Source organism: Trachurus trachurus (assembly GCF_905171665.1).
Source record: "Trachurus trachurus genome assembly, chromosome: 16".
NCBI classification, from domain to species: domain Eukaryota; kingdom Metazoa; phylum Chordata; class Actinopteri; order Carangiformes; family Carangidae; genus Trachurus; species Trachurus trachurus.
Window position 1 is genome coordinate 28,913,563 of NC_139902.1, and position 25,722 is coordinate 28,939,284.

Here is a 25,722-nt window from a genome sequence, read left to right on the forward strand (position 1 = left end):
ACTGATGGATGAAGTTTGGAGGTGCGCTGGTGTCTGGCTGCTCACTGGCTCAAATCAATCTGTTGGTTCAGTCTCTGTCAAATTGATCATCTGAAAATGCAAACAGCTTTTCTCCTGATCAGTATATTTGTTATTAAATCACAAGCACAGCAATGTGCTAAGAGCTATCTCTGCTTTCAGAGGCATTCTGGGAAAATATATTGGATAAACTCCCCTACAAAAGATAAGCACAGACAATGACAAGGGTTTTTTTTAAATACTGCATATCTGTGTATAATTATAACCATTTGAATGAAATATTTTCCCTTTGGCCAACCATCAAGCTCTCCAGAACAGTGAGGTCTCTTCCAGTTGTCTCCACCTGCTCCGTTCTTGTGGACATGATATCTCAGTTAACATCTTGAAGGAACTTCTTTAAACTTGGCACAGTCATTGATTACGACAAAAGCAATAACCAATTAGACTTTGAAGGTCAAAGATCAAAGCTCAAGATCATGGTGGCCTTAGATATAAATATACAGTTTTGGCCTTTACAAATAGCAACATCTGCAAACGTGAACCAAATGTAATATATCCAAATTCGTCAAGGAAAGAGATAGATAGATTTACCTGTTAGTGGTGTTAGCCTTATACGATAACAGGGGCCCTTTGCCTGTAGCTTGTCTTTGGGTTTTTCTGCCCTCTAGTGGCAATTACACCTCATTTTAATTTTGAGCTGTTGAAGTTCATTCATTCTACAAACCCACATTAAAGGGGACATATTATGGAAATATCGCTTTCTGAAGGCTCTTTAACATATATTTGGGTGTTTGTCTTGCCTTCTGGACCCCAAAATGTGAGAATTGACAAAAGAAATCTGTAATTTTCAGGCTCCCTAGGTTGAAATCCATGTGGTTTTATGAGCTGTTCCCTCAGTTGTCTGAAAATGGTGTCATTAGTTTTTGAATTTGCATAACACCACCCCTACCTGTGAGTACTGGTACCAGTAGAAGGGGCGGGGCAAGCAGTGGTTCATTTGCATTTAAAGGGACAGGCACTAAAAACCAACCGTTCTGAACAGAGCTGTTTTGAGAGGATGAAAAGAGCTGTGACGTTTGATCCTTGAGGTATTTTGACCGAAACATGTCACAGACATGTCTTTAAGACACCTGGGAACTATTTTAATTTGTGGAAAAGGAGCAGAATATGTCTCCTTTAATTCACAGCATGAAGTATCTATCTAAGGAGGTTGGCCTCTCTACTCTGTCTGAGCGAGGAGATCGATCCTGTCACGGAGGAAGCAGAGGAAGTCCAGTTGGGTGTCTGCACCATCTGTTGTCATGGCGACCAAAGGTTATCAATGTGGGGGTCTCAACATTCACGAGGCCTCACCTCCTCCTCCCCCCCAGTCCTCCTGCAGCACAGGTTTGTTCTCGTACGTAGCTGGACTTTGAAAGTTAATGAAGCTGGTTGATGTGGCGGCGTGCTGTCGTTGTTGCTACGACGATCGCTGCAGAGGAAGCGAGCACCGTCCTGTCGGCCCACGGAGGCAGAGCAGAGCAGAGCAGCCGGTTCACAGGCTGGACAGAAATAGGAGTAAAAAATTAAGGCTCCTGAGTGCACGTGACTGACTGACTGACTGCGTCTGATCCAAATATCAAACCATTCAACCCTCACACATCGCTGGTTCAGTCAGTGACGGAGCACACACACACACACACACACAACTGACTCGCAACATTTGCTCGGCGAGCTCTGATGATTAGATGCGTCGTCGTGTGCAGGCACTCGGTCGGACATGTGCTACGACTGAGCTGCTGCTGCTGCTGCTATATGAGAGTTATTCTAATCCACTTGTGCTGTTGCTGTTTTCAAAGCTCTCACATCCTCCTTTTTTTATTTTTTGAAATGTTTTTCTCCCTCTCAGAGTGGCGTCTCAGTGGCTGCGCTCTAATTGCTGAAAACTGGTTTAATTAATTTCCAGATAAATCTTCTTTGCTGGTATTAACCTAAATGATTTGAGTGGGAGACTCAGGATGACAGATTGGAAAAAAAAGAAAAAAGAAAAAAAAAACACTTTCTACAGATATTAACATTTTATATTAGATCGTGTTGTCACAGAGGAAAGAAATCACAGAACAATCTATTTTAGTCCAATGGTGTTAATGAAACATTGAGAATATCTATAGGCCTATGCTTTGTTTTATAGGCAGAGTATACAGTCTGCATGTTTGTTACTGTAACCATGACAACCAAGGTCCTGTACACCTGCCTCTATTCCAGGAGAAACTTCTGAAAATTAATTAGCGATGGCCCCGAAAAGGTCATCCACCAATTACCAATCATCATCATCATGAGACAGTTGTTATTGGGGTAGATGGTTGTGTTTTTGTTGTAATTTATGGTGCGTTCCAGGCAACCCGTAACTCGTGTTTTTCCGACCTGTTCCTATGGTTACCCGTTAGAACGTACAGTCAAACTCGTAACTTCCCACCTGTGAACTCGTACTAGATCGATCCACTCCCAGTTCCCAGTTAGTAACTCGTAACTTGCCTGGAACGCTACAAACTCGTAACTGGTGACTTGAAGTCGTGACTTACGGGTTAAAAAGCCTGCCTGGAACGCACCATTATGTCAATGTGATTCAAATTTAACACAAACTAGTTGCACATGTCTGTCATTAAAAAATGCAGCTGTCACCTTAGCAACAAATGCAAAAAATATGTCTGATTTAGACTCAAAACCTGTGTCCCAATTCAGGGGCTGGGCCCTTGGGAAGACCCAGCCTACATGGTCTGTGGAGGCAACGGCTTCAGAGGAGACACCTCTGCATCAACCGTTGGTGAATGGGTTGGTCTCGCCTTCAGAGCATTTCCTAACACGACTAATAATCAACGGCACACAAAAAAATCTTTGGATATTGTAGGCCACAAAGGATATAGGTGCTGTGTATCCTAGAACAGGCAAGAGAAGGCCAGACTTATGGCGCTTTTCCACTACACAGTCACGGTACAGTACGGCTTCGTTTAGGTGCTTTTCCATCACAGCTGAGTTCTTCATAGTTCTTCCAGAACGGGGGCGGGGTCGTCATGTCTTGCTCTCTTTTTTCAATCCTCTCATCAGCTCCAAACTCACTCGTCTGCACCTCGATCACGGACCACAGCTGGTTTTCCACAGTCATTTAACTCACATGAAGGAATACAGATCGGTGGGCTGTTGTTGGTGTGTTTTAAAATTTTGCAGGTTTGATTCTCGTGTCGGAAGCACGATGCTCTGGCCAATCAGTGGAAGGCAGTCGATTTGCATCACGTTTAGTATCGCTTCGGCTCGCTTGGAACCAGGGCTGAGGCGTTACCAAAAAAGTACCAGGTACGAGGTACCAGGTACTAGTGGAAAAGCAAAATAACAGAGTGGAGCTATGTTGTGCCATACCGCGCTAGTGGAAAAACGCCATTAGAGGAGTCTTCGAACTGTGACTGGCCTTGTTGCAACGTTGTGACATAATCAGCCTTCAAATGCGTCCTCTGAAGGATGCAGCTAAAGACAACATGGTTATATTGTTAGATCTTGTTTTTATATTGTTATATTTAAGTATTACCACTATTTGAAGCGTTTTAACCATTGTTTAACAAAAAAAAAAGAGACAGTACTGTTGCAAAATCTATCCCTTAGTCCCTTAATGAGTTTTCGCTTTCTACTTCCTCTCATTTGGAAATAAGGACTGAGCAGGTACAGAGTGGATCTAACTTGTCCCTGATGGAGAAGTGAAGGAATTGGAAGTTACACAACTGACTCAAATCACAACAACCCCTGGTCTTTCCTACAGTATAAGGAGACGAGGATTAGGTCTGAGGCTCGATGTAAAATATACAACTCTGAGGATCCTGAGCTCGTCATACCAAACAGGCTGCTCTGCTCACCGCTGACATGAGGGTGAAATCTGCCCCAGCCCTGACCCCGCTTCCTCCTGTATCCCCCCCACCAAAAAAAATAAAAATAAAAATAAAAATCATAGCTGAGTTCGGTCCTCCACATGCAGTCCATGAGTACCGTAATCTCTAGGACTCGCTGGCCTCAGGTGCACTACAGGTGAAACTAACTGGTCTGCAACCTGCAGTGCAGAAACGGGCAGAGAAGAAACCACCATAGTGCAGAGCTTCCACTTTTAAAGCAATTTCCTTTTTTTTATTTCCTTTGAAAGTTCAGAGAAGTCATTTTGTTTCTTTCCAGTTGCCTCAGACTTCTTCTTGGAAGGCTCATCGTGTTTTTCCTGCACGATCAATTAATTTGAATGCTTCTTCTGGCTTGGTGTTGTCTGTCTGTGTGTGTGTGAGTGTGAGTGTGATTAACACTGACACCTAATTTAAGTTTGAAAGATTTCTACATGATGCATTTGTTTGACATTCATTAATAGAACTTTTATTTATGTGGGTTTTTGCTGCCTGGGAAACTGAAACTGTTGAGTTAAATATCAAAACAGCTAATAAGAGGTTTATATGAAGAAAAACAGGGAGAATAATCAGCATTAACATCTATGGAAGACAATAAGTGTCCATTTGATGGACTGTAACTGTTCCCATTCACCCGTGGACCTGCAGAAATCTGTTTTTGAGAGTCTAAAATGACCAAATTTGAACATCAATCAAGTTGTCAGTACAAACACAGTCCCGACACGTTGACCTGCACATGTGTGAGCACCAGTCGATTTTCTCTGGACTGCACCTGGGTCTGAAAAGAAAAAAAATACATCTTTTATATCAATAAACCTGCAGCAAGTCTGTTGAACAACAACCTGCCTTCAGACATTTCTCACTCTGGGGTTTATTTCACATAATAAAAAATAAAAAAAACGTCCTTGTTTTCGGCACTCAGCTCATGATGCTGTGTCTAATTCATCTCCCATTTTGGCAGACTGTGGATCTGATTTATCCCATGTCCATCACTTCAGACTGAGCTAATTTAAGAATGCCTTTATCATCCTGAGTGTCTCTGATGAGGACTGAGCTCCAAGACTCCTCACTGTGCGTCTCTGGCACATTGAGTAAAAAAATCGCTGCCTTGCTTCTTTTTTTTTTTTGTCTTTTCTTTTACTGTACTGATTGTTATTATTAAGTTCTATGTAAAATTGATTTTTCAATATTTGAAAATATCCTCCAGTCTAATCAAGTGTGTCCACAGAGGATTCAATTTGGAAACTAAATTCCAGCAGTGGGGGAGAAAAAAGTCCCTCTTCAGAGAAGGAAAAGTGAATAATTCAGAGCTCATTCTTTTGAACAAGCTGCCAATAAATTACCAAGTCCAAAGTCTGAGAGACTTAACAGAGCCATCCTGCAGTTGCACACACTCACACACACATACATAGACAACACACACCATAATCAGACATAAGGGGCCGTGCGAGCTATAATTTACTCTCAGCCTCTCACATTAGTACATTCTCTTTTCACATGTATGTAATTGAGGATTAATGAGTTGATTTGATGATGATGGAATTGGCAGTGTGAGCTGCTGTTTCAGCTTCTGCACAATGGAACCAAGTCTGTCAGTCTGAGTTCATAATGTTCAACCCTGTATATAAATGTTTAATTTATTTTATTTAGTATTATTCTGGTGTAAGGGTTTTTTTTATATATATATAAGTTTGGACCTGCACAGCAGAATCCAGTTTGGTGGTGGAAGGCAAGTATTTTATTATGAATTATGCAGAGTGTGAGGGACTGGGCTGATGATGGCAGAGAGGGTGAGAGGCTGTAGACTGGCTGGGAGATGAGGGCGGAGGTTAGGCACACAGGCGGGAAGCCAGACAAACAGAAATCCAAGATGGTAAAATTAGGCTGTGATGAGGGTGGCAGGCAGGCAGCATACGGGGAGGATCTGGTGGAGAATGGTGAGATGAACCAGTCTTAATCAGTCAATCAACTTTTATTTATATAGCCTATTACAACAAACAAAGAAGAACTAAGTGCTAAAATCGTAAAATAGCATAAAAGGCACATAAAAAGACAAACGAAAGATGTCACGGTGCTACTAGGTATTAAAAGCTGTCCTACATGAATATGTTTTGAGTTTAAATCTAAAAAATTCTGGGTCAGTAACCCAGAGTGTGTATGTTTTAATATTGACCTCAGGACCTCTAGAAGATGTCAATCAGATGACCACAATGCCCTACTGTGGTTAAGGAAAGTTAAAATCTCAGATAAGAAAGGTCGTTAATGGCCATGAAAATAAACTGTTAAAGCAGTAAGGTAAAGTAAGCGATCCGGTCGTTTTGGCTAACTTTCTGTCAGCCGATGGAGTTAGCAGTCCCCGCCCTCGTCCCTACGTCACCACATTCACGCGCATCCCTTGACTGCACACACAGAGAGGACCGCCCCTTTATGCCGTTCTCTCTCCTCATTGGATAAAGGTTGTAGGATACAAGGAAAGTTTTCTCCTCGGCTTGCAGCAGAGCAGAGTGACTGACAGACCCGTGTTTCAGACCAAACACTCTATGTAAGTGATTGCTGTCGGAAGATATAACTATTTAAGACTTATATTAACACAAACATTCCGCTTACTTCTGCTTTAAATCAACTGGAAGTCAGTGAAGTCATAAAGATTGCTGCAAGGTGCAGTGTTAACTTGCAAGAATGGCGATCTCCAAAGTCAAGACTGCAGTTCCTCTTCTGGCCACTAGAGACTGACTCCAGCAGCGAGTCCCCGTCCCCACAGACACAGAGTCCCCACAGACACAGTGAACAACCCGGGGACATACAGACACATGAGGGACGGGAACACAAGGACAACCGGGCCAACGGGAACATAACTGATAGTGATAATGAAAGTCTCATTAAACCAACACAATTTCATTATGAACAACTTTAAATGGATTACATGTTATTTACCTGCTGCTCTCGCTCCCCACTCACTCAGGTGTGAACAGACACTTTTAGAGCTGATCAGTTGTGATCAGATCAATCGAGATGCAGATATATAGCAGGTCTGAACTGGACCTATGATACAGTAACTAGGCTATAGGAGAACCAGGGTTTATAATTGTTGCTTTTTGTTCTTTATTTCTCAACAATAGGGTTAAAAGACTGTAAAATGTTCCCCAGGGCCACAGAAGGGTTGGTGATACTATACTACGCTTAAAAACTAACAGTTTCTTGTGTTTTTCACCTCAGACTTGGATTTAGAAACTTTTTCACACCCATAAATAGACAGTGCACATACTTTAGTGGCTACACAATATAAGAGTTGTTGGGAGTCTGAGGCAGATAGGCCGCAGCTTTCAGGGAGGTGAGTTATTAAGATGTATGTGACAGTAGCTGCACCATGGGAGAAGGTCTTCACCATGGAGCTCACTTCAAAATGTGAATAATTAGGACGGGTTTGTGCCTTGAGGGAAAACCCAGTAGCAGCGTCCTGGAAGCACATTAGCAGGGTGTTGAGCAGCCTTCTGACAAATATAAATGGCCCCTGTAAGCCACAGGAGATACAGAGGAGCTCTTTTTATTGTTTCTGTTGAGAGCCACAAATGCTTTGGAGTTTGACTCTGTTGCAGCAAATCTCCTTTAATGTGCCCACATACCCTGCACACACTCCTGCGTAGACGTGTAGTAGGACAGAGGTAAAAAATAATTGCACTGTAAATATACTGGGTATTTTTGCACCTGGAGATGAAGCTGTGGTAGCAACAGGACCTGGGACATGAGGCTGCACAGGCGTCGGCTACACCGGTATCAAGATTCAAAGGATATTTTAAGCAACTCCCACTGTTTTATCAAGCACCTCCTCAAAGTTAAAACAGAAGATTCTGCACACCTCAGATGTAGACTGCTTTGAAAATATGTAGAACAAAGGAAATATACGATTTTCACGACCCTGTTTCTTCCTTTTAGGGCCACCCCCCCAGTACAGACAGTATATATTATCACATTGTACTATGAGTTTATTTATTTCAGGACACCCACGACCCCTTTTCCCGCTGCTAGTTTTGTGCTGGTGCTAGTGCTAGTGCTTGAGATCTCTAAAGCCTACAGTACATTGCGATCCAGAGCCAGAAAATACAAATACATAATCGCAGAAAACAGCGACTAAGTTTTGGCGGCAAGTCGTTTTGATTACTAGCCACGGCCTGTAGCTGACCTTTAGCTGATGCTTCAGTGTCACCAGGTGGGCAACATTTTTGTTAAAGGGATAGTTCAACATTTTGACAAATTGGCCCATTGCCATAATCTCTATAGTTTTAGCAGTAGGTTCGTTTTCGTTAATTGTCAGTGCAAGCTGTTCTTAGTACGGCGGAGCAGAGCCGTGAGCTGCTCAGAGCTACGCTACGGAGGATAATGGGATTTCTTGGTTTCCCTCATCAAACTCATCAAATACACAATCCAACAACTCCAAAACGCTCTGGTGGTCAAGTTGTGACCTGCACATTCACCACACTATGAGATAATAACAGAACGTTACCAGACAGAGTTGTTTTAGAGGTAAATTCATGCAAAACCGCTGATGCGCGTTGCCTTCAGGGACAGTTTTTCAGCAAGCAGTCTCTGCATATACCTCTAAAACAACTCTGTCTGGTAATGTTATTATCTCATAGCGTGGTGAATGTGCTGGTCACAACTTGTCCACCAGAGCGTTTTGGAGTTGTTGGATTGTGTATTTGATGAGTTTGATGAGGGAAACCAAGAAAATTCCATTAGCCTCCATAGCGTAGCTCTGAGCAGCTCGCGGCTCTGCTCCGCCGTTCTAAAAACAGCTTGCACCGACAATTAAAGGTAACGAACCTCCTCCTAAAACTGTAGGGATTATGGCAATGGGCCAATTTGCCAAAATGTTGAACTATCCCTTTAAATTCCTCAAACATTATCAGATGCTCTGGTTACAGTTTCCTCACCACTATGAGGCTCAACACTCTCAACAGCTATTGGACAGATTGTCACAAATCTACCTCTGATGTTCATGTGCCCCTCAGCTGTATTTTGTGTTTAGGGCTCTCACTGCGAGCTGAGTGCAGCCTAACAAAGACATTAGCGTGGTTACCGACTCTTCCATTTGTGTGCAAAGTAGCCTTGGTTTGCATCCCTGTGTGCCATTAACAAAAATCCCAGCTGTTAATGGAATGATTTGTGGTGTGGTTCTTGAAGAAGACACTAAAGATCCTCCCTCAGATGGCTCCCAGAGGCACAGGGGGAAACACCTTGTTCTGCCACCTCTGGTGTGTGAGAGTGTGTGAATAGTTGCTGAGAGCTTTTATGAAGCATTTTTGTCCTGCTCAGGCAGAAAATCCCTGTGAGTGCACTCCATTTACCATGTTATGTATTTCATCTTATCATAAAAGAAGACTCTGGCACAAGCTTCCTGTGAGTCTCCGTGCCAAAAACTGTGCTGGTGTGATTTTTTAATTGGCATTGTGCAGTAACAGAAAAATCTCAACAACAACCAACCTTTGACAACCAACGCTGACACATCAATGATAAATACGAACAGAGATGAAAATGGGGACTATGGGGACTTGCACCTTTGTTCTCCCCTGCAATATAGTGGTAGTTTACTAGTATGTTGGAGCTTCTCTTAATGTCCCCATCAGACATCAAAGTGGGAAAGAAAAGGGTTATTGATGTGACTGTGGCATCATTGTTGGTGTTGGACAATTATAAAAACTGCTAATGTCTTGTATTTTAACACACATGCACACAACAGCCTCAGTCATCAGTGGATGAGAGGTCGTTGGAGCTGATGGAAAAGCTACAGTCACTCAGATAACCACTAGTACAACTGTGGTGAAGCGTGAGGCTGAAGCAGACAAAGACTCACCAACACTGAAGTCTGGTCTCTGGTATAAGAAAAAAAAAAACTTGGACTCCTTGGACATATCTTTATTCCAGCCTCTATTCTTTTCTATATTCTCTCATATATTTCCTCCTCTTATGTGCCCAGGGTGCCGACTGCCGAGGACTGCGAGAAACGTTCATAATTGAAAGGCAGCGGTTGTGTAGGAGTTGGCCGCTCTTTCAGAGTGCACCTGTAATTGTTAATATTCTACCACACAGGGTTTTTTTTTTTTTTTTCCCTTGAAACATTGGGAGCTGTTAATGGCTGCAGTCTGTTTCTTTGTTAGGGAGAACGTTTATGGATGTGACTTAGCAGAGGCAGCTTCCAAACATTTAGGATTCATGTAAAATGGGAAAGAACAATAAAAAAAGCAGTCATGTAAGATAGGATGAAGATTATATTTCCAGCAGGACCATGAAAGGTCAAATAGAAAATAAGACTGTGACCATTTTATATGAATATCTTATAGGACTTAGACAAAGTTTTAGGAATCATATAGGATTCTATTGAAAGTGAAAATCGTAAAGGACATTTTGACTCAGGATATCAAACCTACATACCTCAGAAATATAATCCAGGTAAAAACCAGAAGCTGTGGGAGCCACAGGGAAGTCCAGAGTCCAAAAGTAGTGAAACATGAATGGCAAACCATGACAGAGGCAGCAGATCATACTGTATATCGACCTTAACTGAGTAATGACCATCATCATCTCTTGATGGCCACGGTTCACCATCTTCTAATGGCATGATAGTGAACTTCCAGATGAAGACCTGTGGGATGCGGTAGAACAGGAGGTTTCCAGCGTTAATGAAACGAACAGAGAGGAAAGTTTCATCATCTGGTTCAGACATGACGAGCTGAGGCTGTTTGAACTGCCCAGTGTTAGCACGTTCCTGTTCCTGCCTCAAAATCATGTAGGTGTGTGGTTTGGTGCTATTCAAACAGGCCTCAAGAGACAGAATTATGTCACTTTGTTTGTACTTTAATAGCTAATTGCAGGCAACATTATGTGTTCATTTGCTCTGTAATGCTGTATACATTAATTCTCGTTTGCCTCATACATTTGTTTTGTGTTCGGCCTGGTTCGTATTACTGTGTGTTTGCCCGTGGTAATGTCATCCGCAGAATAATCACTTGGAATGTGGTTTATGTTGGATGCAACAATATCGGGGATGACAAGTCAAACATGAGAAATTCACATGAATAAAACTCAAACTGAAGCATCGCATTTTACAAGCTGTGCCCTGTGGTGTGGTCTCTGGGATGTGTACGTGTGTGTGTTTGTGTCTGTGTGTGTGTGTGTGTGTATGTGTGTTACAGGATAGAGGGAGAGTGAGGGGAGATGGGAAATGAGAGTGAATCATCCCCTCACTCTCACTATTCTCTGGATCTCTCTTGGGGCGTAGCCAGAGTTGGAATGGACACCATTCATGCATACAGTTCATGAAGAGCCATGCACCAGCAGTGTGTGTGTGTGTGTGTGTGTGTGTGTGTGTGTGTGTGTGTGTGTGTGTGCGTGTGCTAACGTGTGAGTCCTCCTATGGGATGTGATAGCTGACACACACCTGGATTAGTTCGGTTACTAACATGTGCAGGTCAAACACTTTGATTGTGTTGATTATGTCACTGTGACGTCAAACGTGGACTCTACGTGTCAGAGGTCGGATCTGGGAAATTAATATTTTAATGCCTCCTCACCACCGACAGCCACCGTCCAGAGGCTTAGCTATTGTTTTCAGCTTGTCCATCCGTCTGAGAAAAATGTTCGCTGACACAGTATCTCACTAACACCATGAGAGAACATCTTCCTGTCAAAAACCTTCCCTTGGCTTGGACTCAGGGATGAGCTGATTAGATTTTGGTGATGAGATGTCAAAGGCCAAGGTCACAGTGACCTCACAGAACACTATTCAATTTATGCTATAGCGCTGTTGCGATTAATATGAGGGTAACCCTTTAATTTACAGGCCGCTAATTACGCAATAGTGTCAAGAAATAGCCAAGAAATAACTAATTGTGTCATAATGTCTAGAAATAGCTGAGAAATAACAGTCAATTTCATCGTAATGTGGAGAAACGTAGCCAAATAACGATTGATTGCGTACTGTCAATTGCAAGGACTTGGTGGAGAAAACTTCTGGCCTTTCCCAAAAAATTCAAAGCATGAAAAGCATGTGTAATCTTTTGCTCATTACAATGAACTTTACCATTATTTCTATGCTATCTCTTGACATTACTACGCAATTATCATGTAATTAGCGGCCTGTAAATGAAAGGGTTACCAATTTGGGATGTTATTATTATTATTATTATCAATGCAATTAATGCAGGACTTTTTTGTTTACATCCTATGGTGTCTGAGCTGTTGCTCAGCTGTTCCCTGTACCCACAGCTTCATCCTTGCTGCTCTCTCGTCGATAATAATATGGCTAATGCTATCGCTAATGCTAACTCTGGTCTTTCAGCTCTAGAAAGACACATCTGCTACACTTGTTACATTCAGTTCTTCCTCCGACTCCTTTGGTAATAATGATCCACACAGAAAGTAGTTCATTTGCAGTAATGGAGATGAGGCTCAGTGTATTGGGAGTGCTCCTCCTCTTCCCTATCAACATTGAGATGATACAGCTTGCTTCACTTTTGCAGCCAGCCAACAACAACAATTGATCACATTGCTTCTCTGGTCCAAGAGATGTGTTGTGAGCTTTTACATCTCATCTTTTAGAGGACATACTTTGACCAGATGCAAGTGAAGTCACATGACGCGCACAAAGACGTATGATATGATAAACACCCCAGCCGGTGTCTCAGAAGTCACACAAGCACATGCTCGTGATACATAAACATGTGGGACTTCTGGGAAATAATCATATGAGCGGTATGTTTGTGTGTCTCATCCTCTGTGCCCCTTGAATTTGCATGTGTGTGTGTGTGTGTGTGTGTGTGTGTGTGTGTCGGGGATTGATGTGGTCCTGGCCAAGAGGACAAACCGCACAGAGGAATAAAGCAAATGAAGTGAAAGAGCTGATGAGACACCTTCCTCATAGGCTTAAATTACAGAAGGTGAGCTATGAATTACAATGAGGTCGTCTGATTGAATGAATACACATGGCAGGGCTGCTTTTAACTCTCACCGTGTGGCAAAATACAACGCTGAGCGAACGATAAGTAGCAGGGTGACTCAGACTCAGACACACTTCACTATACCGTTCTTGTGCGTATGACAATCCAAACTTCTTAGAATTTGCAATACTCATTATGTTTCATCGCAGGTATGAAAATGCTGCACAGATCATCCAGGCCTTATCAGTCATGGGGCTAATATAAGGTTTGTCCTGAGGGCAGAGCTATACTGAGGGCCGGGGTGCCATTTAATAAAGGAGTTCATTATTTTCAAAGCGCAAATGAGCTCTGAAAAATCAGGCATAATTTGCTATTTGTATTGTTCCAATTAAGTGTTGAAAAGCACACACACATATGCATGAGGATGTGTGTGTGTGTGTGTGTGTGTGTGTTTGTGTGTGTTCACTCTGTTGCCTTTTCCAATAATAATAGGATAAGCAGTTGTTGTGATGCCTGTGATTAGCACAGCTGTTTTCAGAGTAAGTCCAGGGACATGACAGATTTATATTACCATGAATATACATGAACCAGAATAGCAGGTGTGCATGGAAATTCCTGCACAGCTCTGTGTGTGCACCCAAAAAACCTACCGCTTTACACTTAAAATAGTGCCCATATTGTGTGAATATATGCCTTGAAGGTGGCGATAGAGCAAAGCTTATTACAGGGTTTATCCTCCAGGAAGCCCGAATGAAAGAGCTCAGTACATTTCATGGCAATTTCCCATTGATTTATGTATTTTGTTAGAGTGCTGCTGTTATGTAGTGTATATGGAGAGAATGAGGTGGAACCTGAAATGTTCCCCTGTAAAAGAACAAGCCCACAGGTCGTATGTGCAGCAGGTTATTATGACCCCTTACTTTGGTTTTGTTGCCAGGCAACATTATAGTGGTTGTAGTAATTATGATATGGGAGCAAAAAGCTCAGTGATTTATTACAAAGTCCATGTCAGAGGAGCGTTTTTATATTTTATTTTTTATTTTTATTAATTCCACTTCCAAATCATCATCTTCTCCCAAAGCTATAACCAAACCATGACTGTAACAGATTCTGTTCAGATGTGACACTGATTCAACCCTTTGATGCATCTTTTTGTTCAAAAAGTAAAGTGTTCATCCCCACTAATAGAGCACTACGTTATTCATTAACAAATGCACTGAATCACAATTTCACCTCTGATGTAGTCTATTGATTTATATGTATTTATATGTATTTTTGCATTTCTACTTGTAGGTATATTCGTTTATTGGGTGTTTATAGCTTAATTTTATAGTCAGGTCTGCAATTTTTTAGATAGATCTGTTTCTTATTCGTTGTTGCAATGAATGACATGTGAATGCTGCTGTAACAATCATAATTTCCTGTGAAGGATTATTTAAGTATCAATCTAATCTATCTATAAAGTATACATTTAAATGAGCATAAAGTGTTTTTGGTCTGTTTACTGTAATCTTGAGCAATGTTTTGGCTTATTGCTCTTTTCTTTTTCTTTCCCTGGTTGTGTTATAGGCTACAGTAGCTTCTTTTACCACCATTTTAAAACTAATGACATTTCCATTAGGCTCTGCTGAGTAGTCATGTAGCCATAGTAGGTGTAATGTTAGTCCAACTTAAAACTTTGAAGTCAAAACCAACTTAAAGTTACGAGTCACTAAGTCGTTATCCCTTTTGCACCTCAGTGTCACTTTATGTCAAGTGTGGAGCAGGTGAAGGCTGGAAAGTCAGACTAGTATCCATGGTAACAACGAGGGGAAAACGATCAGGAAGAAAGCAATGATGGCATTGCATTGTGTTTATACAAAGGGGCATTAAGAGGAGAAAGAGTCTTCAGAGTCTGGACAAACTCACTGGACGTCTGATTGAGATGTTTCTCTTTGGGAGACGACTCCAGACTCTACCAATCATGTTTTGGGGACTTCTTTATGTCTTACCAGCAAAATTACATAACTCTCTGAATATGGCTTAGACATGAATAATATACATTTTATATTTTTTAATCATTTCAGCAGCAGCATGTTGGGATGGAGTGGAGGCAGCATGTACTATATGGTCATAGCAGCAAACCCAAAGTAGGCTAAAACCATGTCAATAATTTAACAGGTGAAGGGCAGTGCACGCTCTCTCTCCCTCTCCCCCTCTCATTTTCTCACTGTGTGTTTGTGTATGAGAGTGTTTGTTTTTCTCTTGGTGAAGGTTAATTATCCTTATAATGAAAAGAAATCCACCATTTGCGTATTGATGCATGTCCAAGGTAAACTGAATGCAGAAAGACAGAGCTGGCAGTTACTAGTGAGGCAGCCAGTGTGAGACAAACAGGTGTGTGCAACATAATCACTGATGATTAACTGTACAGCATCAACAACTACTCTGTTGCCAAGCACTGCAGCATTTTATCTGAGTGGTGGTTATATGTATTTTACATCTCTCTGCAGAGCCGGCCCAAGGCATAATAAGTGAATTGAGCACCGGCTTGCATGGAGATGCAAAAGGATGTGGCTGAACACAAAATGGCAGCAGGCTTGAACAGCAACTAAGGATGCAAAGTGAAGCTCTAACACTAAAGTATCAAAAACTGCAGTTCCTCTAATGACCACTAGAGTCTGGGTCCACCAGTGAGGTCACCCCCCCAGGTCAAAATGTCCAACTTTACAGCAGAAATAAACATGATTACAGCCTGGTACAAAAACTCCACAGCTTATTTTCTGCCTTCATGTCAACTCAACTCTGATCTGAAACCTATTTATCTTTATTTACAGTCTTGTTTTTGCATGAACATCTGCATTTTGCAGGTGCATAATCCACCTTTAAGAAGACCATGGGTTTTGTTTTGTTAATAACATACTGAAAGATTCAGCAAGTGTACATACAGCAATATCTGTGAATCTTAAATGATTAATGAGATTATATTTGATATGTAGCCTGCTGTGGGGCTCAGACTGTTTGGTACCAGGCCCCTGACAACTTTGTAAACCATCTAAGATATTTCTAGTGGATGAATAATAGTGTTTGTAAATTATGTTTCTAAGCATTTGACTGAAAACTGGTTCTACTCACTCTTTTATCCTTCTGAAAAAACATTTCTCAGATATCAATGTATTATCTGTTTTTTTTTTAATTTTTTTAATTTTTTTTCTTATATGTAATGGAATATACCGTAATAAGTTATGCTTTAAATATATTGAAAATATATTGTTATATTTTTATAACCTAAAAATCCGTACACTTTATGGTTTCATTTGGGTTTTTCTTTCGTTTCATTGGATTCTGGGAACGACAAAAAGAAAAAAGAAAAGAAAAACCAGCTCTGTCGGATTGCGTGACGTAGCGCTCCTCTGGCTTTGTGGGTAATGTAGTCCTTTCACCGCTACCGCTGCTTCAAGCTTTGGCCATAAAGAACTACAATACCCAGATATCCCACCGTACACGTAGTCCGTGTTGACATCTGCCGGCAGGCCGACTCACACTCGTGTGGAAGTTCATTCTACAGGGGGCTTGTTCGGGTCCAGCTCCAGAAAGGTAAAGTTTTATGTTGTTTAACAGACTCTTGTTGCTCATAATTAAATACTTAACGGCAGCGCTTTACGTGGAGGAAGCTAAAAAACGGCTGCGAGCTAGCGGTTAGGTTGACAAGCTACTAGCAACAGCTAAGTTAGCTGCCCAGACTCTTTCGAAACACATTACTGGGTCTGTTTTGGTTTATTTAAAGTTAGTAAAAGTGTTATTGGACGCAACATTTGTTCGGTAACAGGTTAGTTATCAGAGGTTAGCTCTGTCGTACTCCTCCGTGCTGTATGCACAGAGAGGATAAGGTAATGCTCCTGAAAACACACGATTCACTTTGGTCTCCTTTCATGATAAAACTTGGTTTATGTCAGCTAAGTTACAAGTGCTGGACGGATTTTTAAGCATGCAACGTTAGTCTTCAATTTATCAAGCAAGCTGCATTTCATTAACAATCTGACACCCACACCGCCACCCCATAATGCTAATGTTGCTCTCTTGTAAACAGGTTGCAGCTTAAGGTGTTTTACTGAAGTTAATTATCATGCTGATCTCACCAAAATACCACAAAGACATCTTAAATGGCTAATAATAAGTGTGTAACTCTTATTGAAGTAGACAGCTTTCAACTGACAGGTGTTTTTATTTATATTTATAAGGATGTGTGTATATTTTTTCTTACTCTTACTGCTACTAGCTACTACTTTTCTTATCTCTGTTATTTGCTATTATCTGCTATTTTTGCTCTACTATTATATTATATTATATTATATTATGTATGTGCGCTACTGGATACTTGAATTTCTGTTGGGATCAATAAAGTATCTTTAAGTCTAAATTTGTTTGACTTGTGATATGCTAATGAAAGAGATCCTACTCCCATGACAGATCTGTTTACTGTTTGTTTCTATATGTGTGCCAGTCACAGATAGTAACTAAATTGGAGAGCCAGTGTGTGGACCAGGACATCAGAGAACAATGGCTCCTCCACGTCTGACGGGTGCACTGCGTTCCTTCTCCCATGTCAGCAAGAAGGAGGACTTCAATGAGAGCGGCTACGATCTGAAGGTGAGACCAAGATGGGAATAACTGGACACTTGCATTTGTATTTTGTCTTTCTGAGACCTTCTCCACTCAACCAGTTGTTAGAATTAGACCAAAACTGAAGTTTAGTCTTGCATTAAGTAAATGAAAGGACTGGAAAAGAAGAAAAATATGTTTTATAGAGGTAAGCAAACTGATTTCTATTAATATAACAAGTTCATCAAAGAAAAAACAAACAAGCAGACAATATAAAGCGCACCAATAAAACCCTACCACCACTACTCCCACACACAACCACAGCGGGGTAGAGATTTCTCTCATTCACAACAGAGAAATATGGAAATGAAATAGAAAAGTCAACTAGGAAAGGTATTATGTCTCAATGTGTGTTAACAAGGTATTACTGCATTAAGCTGACAGGGGAAGCACAATCACAGGAGGGATGAGCCTCTCCGTTGCTGTTAATTCACTAGGCAGGAGGATGCAGTGATGAAAGTAAGGCCAAGAATGAAGCACATTGTTTTTCTACATGCTGTTCTTCTCATCTCATACTGTATAGGACGATTTAAAGTGTGCTATAAGATACTCATTAGTTAAAATCTCTGTGAGGGAAAGGTTCAGATCTCCAGTTTGGTAGAATAAACTATTTCCAGATGTTTTTGGAAACATTATCAACTTTTTTTTTCTTCAAATTTTACTCTAGTTTACATTCAGATCTTGTATATCCCCCATGATAGGTCGATAGGTTTTTAAAAATTTTTTTTAAAGTGACTTATTCCAGCTTTTTATTTCAGATTTTGAAATTCAAAGTATGTGAAATAAGTCTTCATCACAAGTTTTACATCTCTTACAAAAAAAGAGAGCAAATACGATATATTTTATGTAATTATGCATAGTATAATGAATTGAATGATATTAAAAATAGCTGAAAGACCAATACGATTTGAGTTTTTATGAGCATATTACATCAATCACCATTACTGTAGCTGCATAGGAGAGCTGTTTCCTTTTCATTTATTTTTATCAGTCTCACCATAGACTGGCAGGATAGTGTTTAAAATGTCAATCTCATTTAAATCTAAGACAGAAGTGTTTACAAGTCAAATGTCTGACAAGCAGTTCTCACCAAGTCGACTGCCCTCTTAAACACTGACAAACACAGTCAACGATGCTGTTTGAACGGCTTCTGTTTGTTGTTTTGTTATTCATAGCACGGAAATAAGAGATATATAGACAGACAGACAGATCATCAAGTGTCCTTAGTCTTTTTTTTTGCATGCTCTTGTCTCCCTGCTTTATTCTTTCCTTGTATTTCATGTCTCCTCTGCTTCATCACCACCACATTTTTGCATCAGCCAATTTGTTTTCTGCTATAAAGTTGGCCGTTCAGCCAGAATAATGGTGCCAGAATGAAGAGGACGGAGCACATTACTCTTTCCTTAAATCTCTTGCACTGGCTCCCAGTTACTTTTTAAAGTGCTGCTTCTACTTTATAAATCACTCATTAATCTTGGGGCCAATATACATTTCTGATGCTCCCTAAAGAGCGACATGACCAGCAGGACTCTATAATCTGTAGGAAGGAGTGTGAACTTGGTACACCTAATGAGGTGGAGCTGCTTTTAGCTGTTAGGCTGCGCACAGATGAACCGACTTCAGTCTGATCTCAAAGCTGTCAGTTTAAAAGCTGCTCTTCTCCTGTGGCTGATTGATTGGTTTCTCTATCGCAGCAGTCATATTTTCTCAGTTGCACAGTGGCCACAGAAAACTCCACTGTGTTTGTGTTCTTCTTGTATTTCACTTTCATTTTTAAACTCATTTTAGTCATAAATAATCAATTTTTGAGTGTTTTTGGATGTGATTAATGGTTTCTTTTTTTTTGCATAATACTATAATGAACTGAGTTGCTCATGTGCCTAAAATGTGTTGTACAGCTGTCTTGCCTTGTCTGGATACAACCAGCTTTTCACATATATAGTATAAACCCTGTCTTGGTAGAGATGTTCCCGTCTTGGAAATATAGAACATTTCCCCAGATTCCCTCTGTGAATGTGAAGTGTAGATTTATTACATCTGCGTTAACAGTATCTTCATTTTGCATCCATCCATTTTCTGGCTCCTGGATTTATACTGGGAAAGTGTGCTGCTCAGGCCTTTTTCATTAACTTGATATCAGCCTGTAGACTTTTGTCATTTTTCATACTCGGTCAAAAAAATACACACCGTTCAAGAGATTCCTTGATTGGCAGATTGGTTCCAGTGGCTGTGTGTACTAGGACTGTAATAAACCCACAGTAAACAGCTGACAGGCTGAATAAGAGACCGGCTGGTGAACATAGTGAAGAATATAGCCAGACTTTTTGTTCTGGAGTCGGTGGAGACCAAAAAATAGCAAAAAATATTCAGACTATTGGACATTCATCAGGAAAACAGGAGCTGAAATTTGTAAATAGAAACACATGAGCCCTGTTAATATTCAGACTGGTGACAAATGCTGCCAAAACAGCAGTAATGATCCCTGCCGATCTTTTTGCAACCATTGCTAATAATGTGAATATTTATTATCACTTTCACTCTGTCAGTGAGTAAAATAAATAAATAAATTGGGTTCTGCTTCTTCTTTTTTTTTTTTTTTTTGCTTTTACGTTTCACCTCCTCCAGTTAAATCCCTCTCTGCAAAAAAAAAGAAAAAAAGCGCTTCCCCAGGGGAAAAAGATGGAAGGTGCAGTTCAGATTATCTCAGGTTGCATGCAAAATACTTAGTTTTAGGAGATATGCTTATTATAATACAGTCATTGTGTTAATGCTTCCCCTCGCCTCGGAGCCTGAACTGTCAGACCTGCTCAGATTTAATACACTGCTCTAATGGGAGACTTTGATTAAAACAAGAAGTTCTGCTCATTAGTGTTGACTTTTCCTACAAAACTAATGAGGATACATGTGTAACTGCAATGAAATGCACTTGTGAGATGACAAAAATATTATCATTAAAGAAAGGTCATCCATTCTCTTGGCTTTAGTATTAATAAAACTGTTTACTATCATGCTCATTTACATGTATACTTTATTCTAGAGAGCCTGATTCAGTGTATTTGTTAATGAATAACATACAGCTCTATTAGTGGGGATGAACGTTACAGAAAAGAAAAAAAATCCACATTGCTGTTATTTTGAAGGTATTGCAGTTTCAGTGGGAATGGTCATTTTTGCATTTGATTTTCACTGAATAAAATTATAAAACGATAATAGTGTGATTTTCGTTGGGTTTATACCAAACAAACATTCTCTTACATCTGGAAAAATAAGATTTGTAGGTCGATGCATCACAGTACTGCATTTATAACGGTTTCTTTTGACACATTTGACCTTTCACATCCAAAAAAATAAATAGATAAAATTAACAACCTCCTGTTTGTTTAGTCCAACTGGATAAACATAACAACATACCATGAAATCCTGCATCTATTCCCTGAGTCTGTAATTAGTCAATCCTGATATGCAATTAGTAATTTGAGCCTTTACCAGGTCGCATTCAGGGTCAACTGGAAATGTAGGAAATGTGGGCTCCAGTGTTGTTGGAGCTTCAGTGTCAGATCATTAAAGTAATAAATGCTCGTTCCCTATGGAGAGATGGATGGATACGTTACATAAAGTAAACATGGTCTGGATTAAAGCACAGAGTAGATGATCAGACTGTTTTTACATAACACCTGCACAGCATTTGGCAGAGAATCGGAGCACACTGGTCCTATTCAAGGATATCTGGGCAATTAAAGATACCTGAGCGTATTAGAGCAGTGAGTGCTACTGTTGTCTTTGTTGCAATGTGATTGTATCTCTCTCTCTTTCTGTCTCTCTCCCTGTGACTCATGTTAGACCAAACGTCGGAAGAGACAGGAGCTGTTTGCCAGAGAGGGCCTGACTTGGCAGAAGATTGTCCATTTCTGCACCGAGCATCAGGACAAAGCTAAGCAGCAAGCTGCCAGTCAGGAACTGAAGAGCTTCCTTCTGGCAGCCAAACAGATCGGTAATTAACTCCTCAGCCTCAAAATCCATTGTTTTTTCAATCTATTTTCTTGTGTTTGTGTTATACTGATGAAAGTGTTGGTGGAAGTCACAGAGTGTTATCTACTTCTAGACTGCTGGTATAAAAGTATGAGACCCTTATTGTACCCTATGAGTGCCTACTACACAAGCCTTTACCATGAATTGGATATATCAGTGTTGTACAACATCCACATATTTGTGTGAATTAACAAGATATCATCATTACTAAATAGGTTAATTAAAGTTAAAGTTAAGGGTTGAGTTTCGCTTTCATGCATGCGCGCGCGCGCGTGTGTGTGTGTGCGCGCCAAAAAGAAACAGCGCTATGCGGAGTAGTGGACGGATGACATGCGGCGGTGGTGTAGCCTATTTGCGACAATTAAGAAAAGAAAAAAAAACGGCCCGCCACTCCTAAATGAATGTAGAGGAAACACCTATATTTCAACTTCTCCCTCCGTGGTTTGTAGAGTATCTATGGTCCGGTCTCACCATGGATGTCAGTGTTTCCCCGCTGCTGTATATGCATGCGCGCTGTGGTGTCCTATGTGTGTGAGAGGATGCGGAGATGAAGGCGAGCGTCCGACGGGGGAGGGGGGGCGGCGGCGGCGAATATCGCTACATTTTTATTTTTTGAAGACGTTAGTTTAGGCGGCAGCTCTTTGTTGTTAAGGCGGCCGCCTTAACAGGATGTATTATAATAGATGTATTATAATAGATCCATGAGTCGCACTCGCAGCCTTTTGCTCCGCCATTGTTTATCAGTGAAGAAGTGTGAACAGCCATCAGGCGCTAACGACGTGATAACGTCATACTGTAAGTACAGGAGCCCCAGGTGATCAAGGCTAATGAGCTTGCGTTTCACAACTTTAACAGGCTGAAAAAAGTCTTGCATCTGGATTGAAAACTATGTTTTCAGGCAAACACATTTACCAAAAATAATGCTTATTACAGGTTCGAATATTTAGAGCTGCCCTAATATTCGTTTGAATATGGTTATTTTTTTAATATTCGAATTATATTCGAATATCGAAGTTCGTTGTCAAAGCCCTAATGCACGTTCCCGTGTGGGACAGTTTTTCTGCAAGCAGTCTCTGCATTTGCCTTGAAAACAACTCCGTAAGTTTGATTAGGGAAACCAAGAAATCCCATGAGCCTCCGTAGCGTAGCTCTGAGCAGCTCGCGGCTCTGCTCCGCCGTTCTAAAAATAGCTTGCACCGACAATTAAAGGTAACAAACCTACTGCTATGACTATAGGGAGTATGGCAATGAGCCAATTTGCCAAAATGTTGAACTATCCCTTTAAGGTAAATCTTTTAAAAGCAGCAAAAGCTGGCACACACCAATGAAAAATAAATATTATTCATCACGGGCAAAATTGTTCGTTATTTTTTATTGGTGAGGGCTGGTCTCTGATATTTTGTGACTGCTTTTTTCCGTGCACCTGGACACCTGTGAGTTGTGAGGATGTTATCTTAACAATCTCATAAAAGGCCATCTTTCTTGAAGATGTTTTAACTGTGTGATTCATATGGACACTCTTGACTTCCCTGACATCGACCCCTCTCTACTCTAAACCTTTATTTAACGGGAGAATCAAGAAGTTTCCTCTGATTCAGATATTTCTGCACTTACTAATGTTTTGTCAAAAACCTTTTTAACCCTCGGGAGTCATATTATAAAGGTGCACTCAACATTTGATATTGATCTGATACCAACTAAAAGACACAGAGGTGGACAGGTCTCGACAACAAGTGAGAAACACTTTATTGGCTCATAATGTAGAAAACTGTCGATCCATTCTTCTAAACGATCAACCCATTTTCATGTCAGAAAATGTGGCGTTTGAAAGCTTAATTGAAAATCCTGAGCCAACACATGCTGCCAGCAGAAACGTCTATCTCACATCTGTACAACAAGTTCTGCTCTGCAACTCTGCCAAACCGCAGAGCAGCTTTAGATCAGGTAGACGTCTGAAGAAAGCTCATAGATAAATCTTACATAAAGGATTTTTAAGTATTAGAGTTTAGGAAAAAGTTGGTGGCGACTTATGTATGACTTCCACTTCCATTTCCATTTCCCGCTTGTCATAAAGTATCAGAAAAAACGCGATTGAAATAAATGACATGAAAGGGTCAGCTTCAGGTTAACGGTTTCACTTGCTTTATAACGACCTGGTAGACGTCATTGTAAATGTCCTCAATAATCCGTAATGACCAAGTGAAAACATGTTTTTAGGAATGTTTTGCAAATGTACTACAAAACAAAGACAGAATCCATCATATTTAACTCTTTAATTCAGCGCTTTGTCGAAGCTCCTTGGATGTAATTACAGCTCAGAGTCGTCTTGAGTAAGTCAGGACACCTGGATTTGGACAGTTTATCCTATTCTTCCTGGCAGATTCCCTCCGGCTCTGTCAGAGAGGATGGGATGTGTGTGTGTGAGTGTGTGTGAACTGCCATCTCTAGGTCTCTCCTCAATTGTTCTTTGGGGTTTTACATCTGGCTTTGGCTGAGCCGCTGAAGACAGTCAGAGACCTGTATCACACCCACTCCAACATTACCGACGCTGTTTGCTCCAGGTCATCATTGTACCGACTAGAAGACTCAAAGGTATAAACTCCGCCAAAGGGAGTTCTTCGAAAGAAAATGAGAGAAATGTCCAAAGATATCTTCATTTCACTTTGTAATAATGGATGAAGAATGGCAGCAAGAATAGGGCCGTTTCCTCTGCAGGAACTTGGGGGTAATCTTTACAGGGCCGGGGTCGCTGTTGCGTGTCTCTATAGAAGGAACCGACCCTGAATGACGATCCCTTTTCCGGGGGCTTAATGAGTCTCTGCCTCGGGGTAGCTACTCGGAGCGGCCCTGAAAAACTCCCATGTGTAGGCTTGAGGTTTACTCGTTGCTGATTGGGTGTACTCAATACTACTCAATGATAATAATGGCTTTGATTTTATATAGCGCTTCTCAGGTCACTCTGGAGCTTTATACAAACCATTATTCATTCATCCCACATTCCCACTTGGTGGTGGTAAGTTACGCGTGTAGCCACAGCTGCCCCGCGGCGGGCTGACAGAAGCGTGGCTGCCAATGGGCGCCAAACGGCCGCTCCGACCACCACCAAACATTCATATGCATTGACACGAGGCAGATGGGTAAGGTGTCTTGGCCAAGGATGCTACAACAGCGACTGGCATGGAGCGGGATTCCAACCGCCGAACCCTGTGGTTTAGGGATGTCACGATTACTTATTTTCACAATTAATTGCGCAATTAAACGCCACAATTAATTTATTGTAAAGATTCCTAAATACCGTCACTTTCCTAAAAAGATAATGTCAGAACCATATCGACAGATGTGCGCCCAAGTAAAGGTTGGGATTTACTGATCCATTTAACGTAACACTGAATTGGTAGGAATTTAAATGATAGCGTGTCATTTGTAACAAAAAAAAACAAAAACGATTAAAATAAACCTAAACATTTGTTGGGGATGACAATTTATGACTTGAATATTTCAAACATTTCCCCTGGGGGATTAATAATTGGTTCTATGTTTTGTATTTTTAATATATTTGATTTTACACATTCATAGTGTTGGGAAATTAATTAATACATAATAATCGTGATAATCTTAATACCATGGATGCAAACAGCGCGCCGAAAAGCGAAACTCGCTTTTTTCATGACCAATTAGGTGACTTGTGTGAATCGTTCAGATCCGAAGAGTTTTTGTTTGGGGGGAGGGGGGGTCTCAGCGTCTCAGCTGGGGTCAGTAAAATGTTTTTCTTTCTAACAGGCTGACAGTGACAATCACGTGAAACTGAGGCGAACTCATTCATGGTTGTCTCTGATACTGATAACAGCCTACCTCCAATGTAGACGCGACATGCGCGCTCATTAAAGCGGCGCGTATCCGCGTGCAGTCGGTGCGACGCCGACGCCGTTTTTTCCCCCCCGTGCATGTCCGCGGCGCACGGACATGCACGGCTCCCTACGTTGCTGTGTCAGGCAGATGTCTCCCACGGAGCTCTGCCCCGTTTCAGAGGTGCAGGAAGCCTTGAGTGGAAAGACGTCGCCTCCGCGATGTAGAATGTGTTCAATTCAAAAAGGGAAACTAACACATTATATAGGCCTATAAGTCCATTACACACTGAATGAAACATCCCATGTCTTTATTTATTCAGTTTATTTTAATAGTAATAATTA

At 41.0% G+C, this 25,722-nt stretch overlaps 1 protein-coding gene across 1 annotated transcript in view; it reads left to right on the forward strand.

Moving 5' to 3' along the window:
• Positions 1 to 16,349: 16,349 nt before the first annotated feature.
• The window catches only part of ascc3 (activating signal cointegrator 1 complex subunit 3), a 190,123-nt gene continuing 180,750 nt past the window's right edge, over positions 16,350 to 25,722 (forward strand). Inside the window, exons 1-3 of the mRNA XM_083989923.1 lie at positions 16,350 to 16,438; positions 17,352 to 17,491; positions 21,344 to 21,494. Coding sequence (XP_083846049.1) covers positions 17,402 to 17,491; positions 21,344 to 21,494 — 241 coding nt within the window. The 5' untranslated portion in view covers positions 16,350 to 16,438; positions 17,352 to 17,401. The remainder of the gene's footprint in view (positions 16,439 to 17,351; positions 17,492 to 21,343; positions 21,495 to 25,722) is intronic.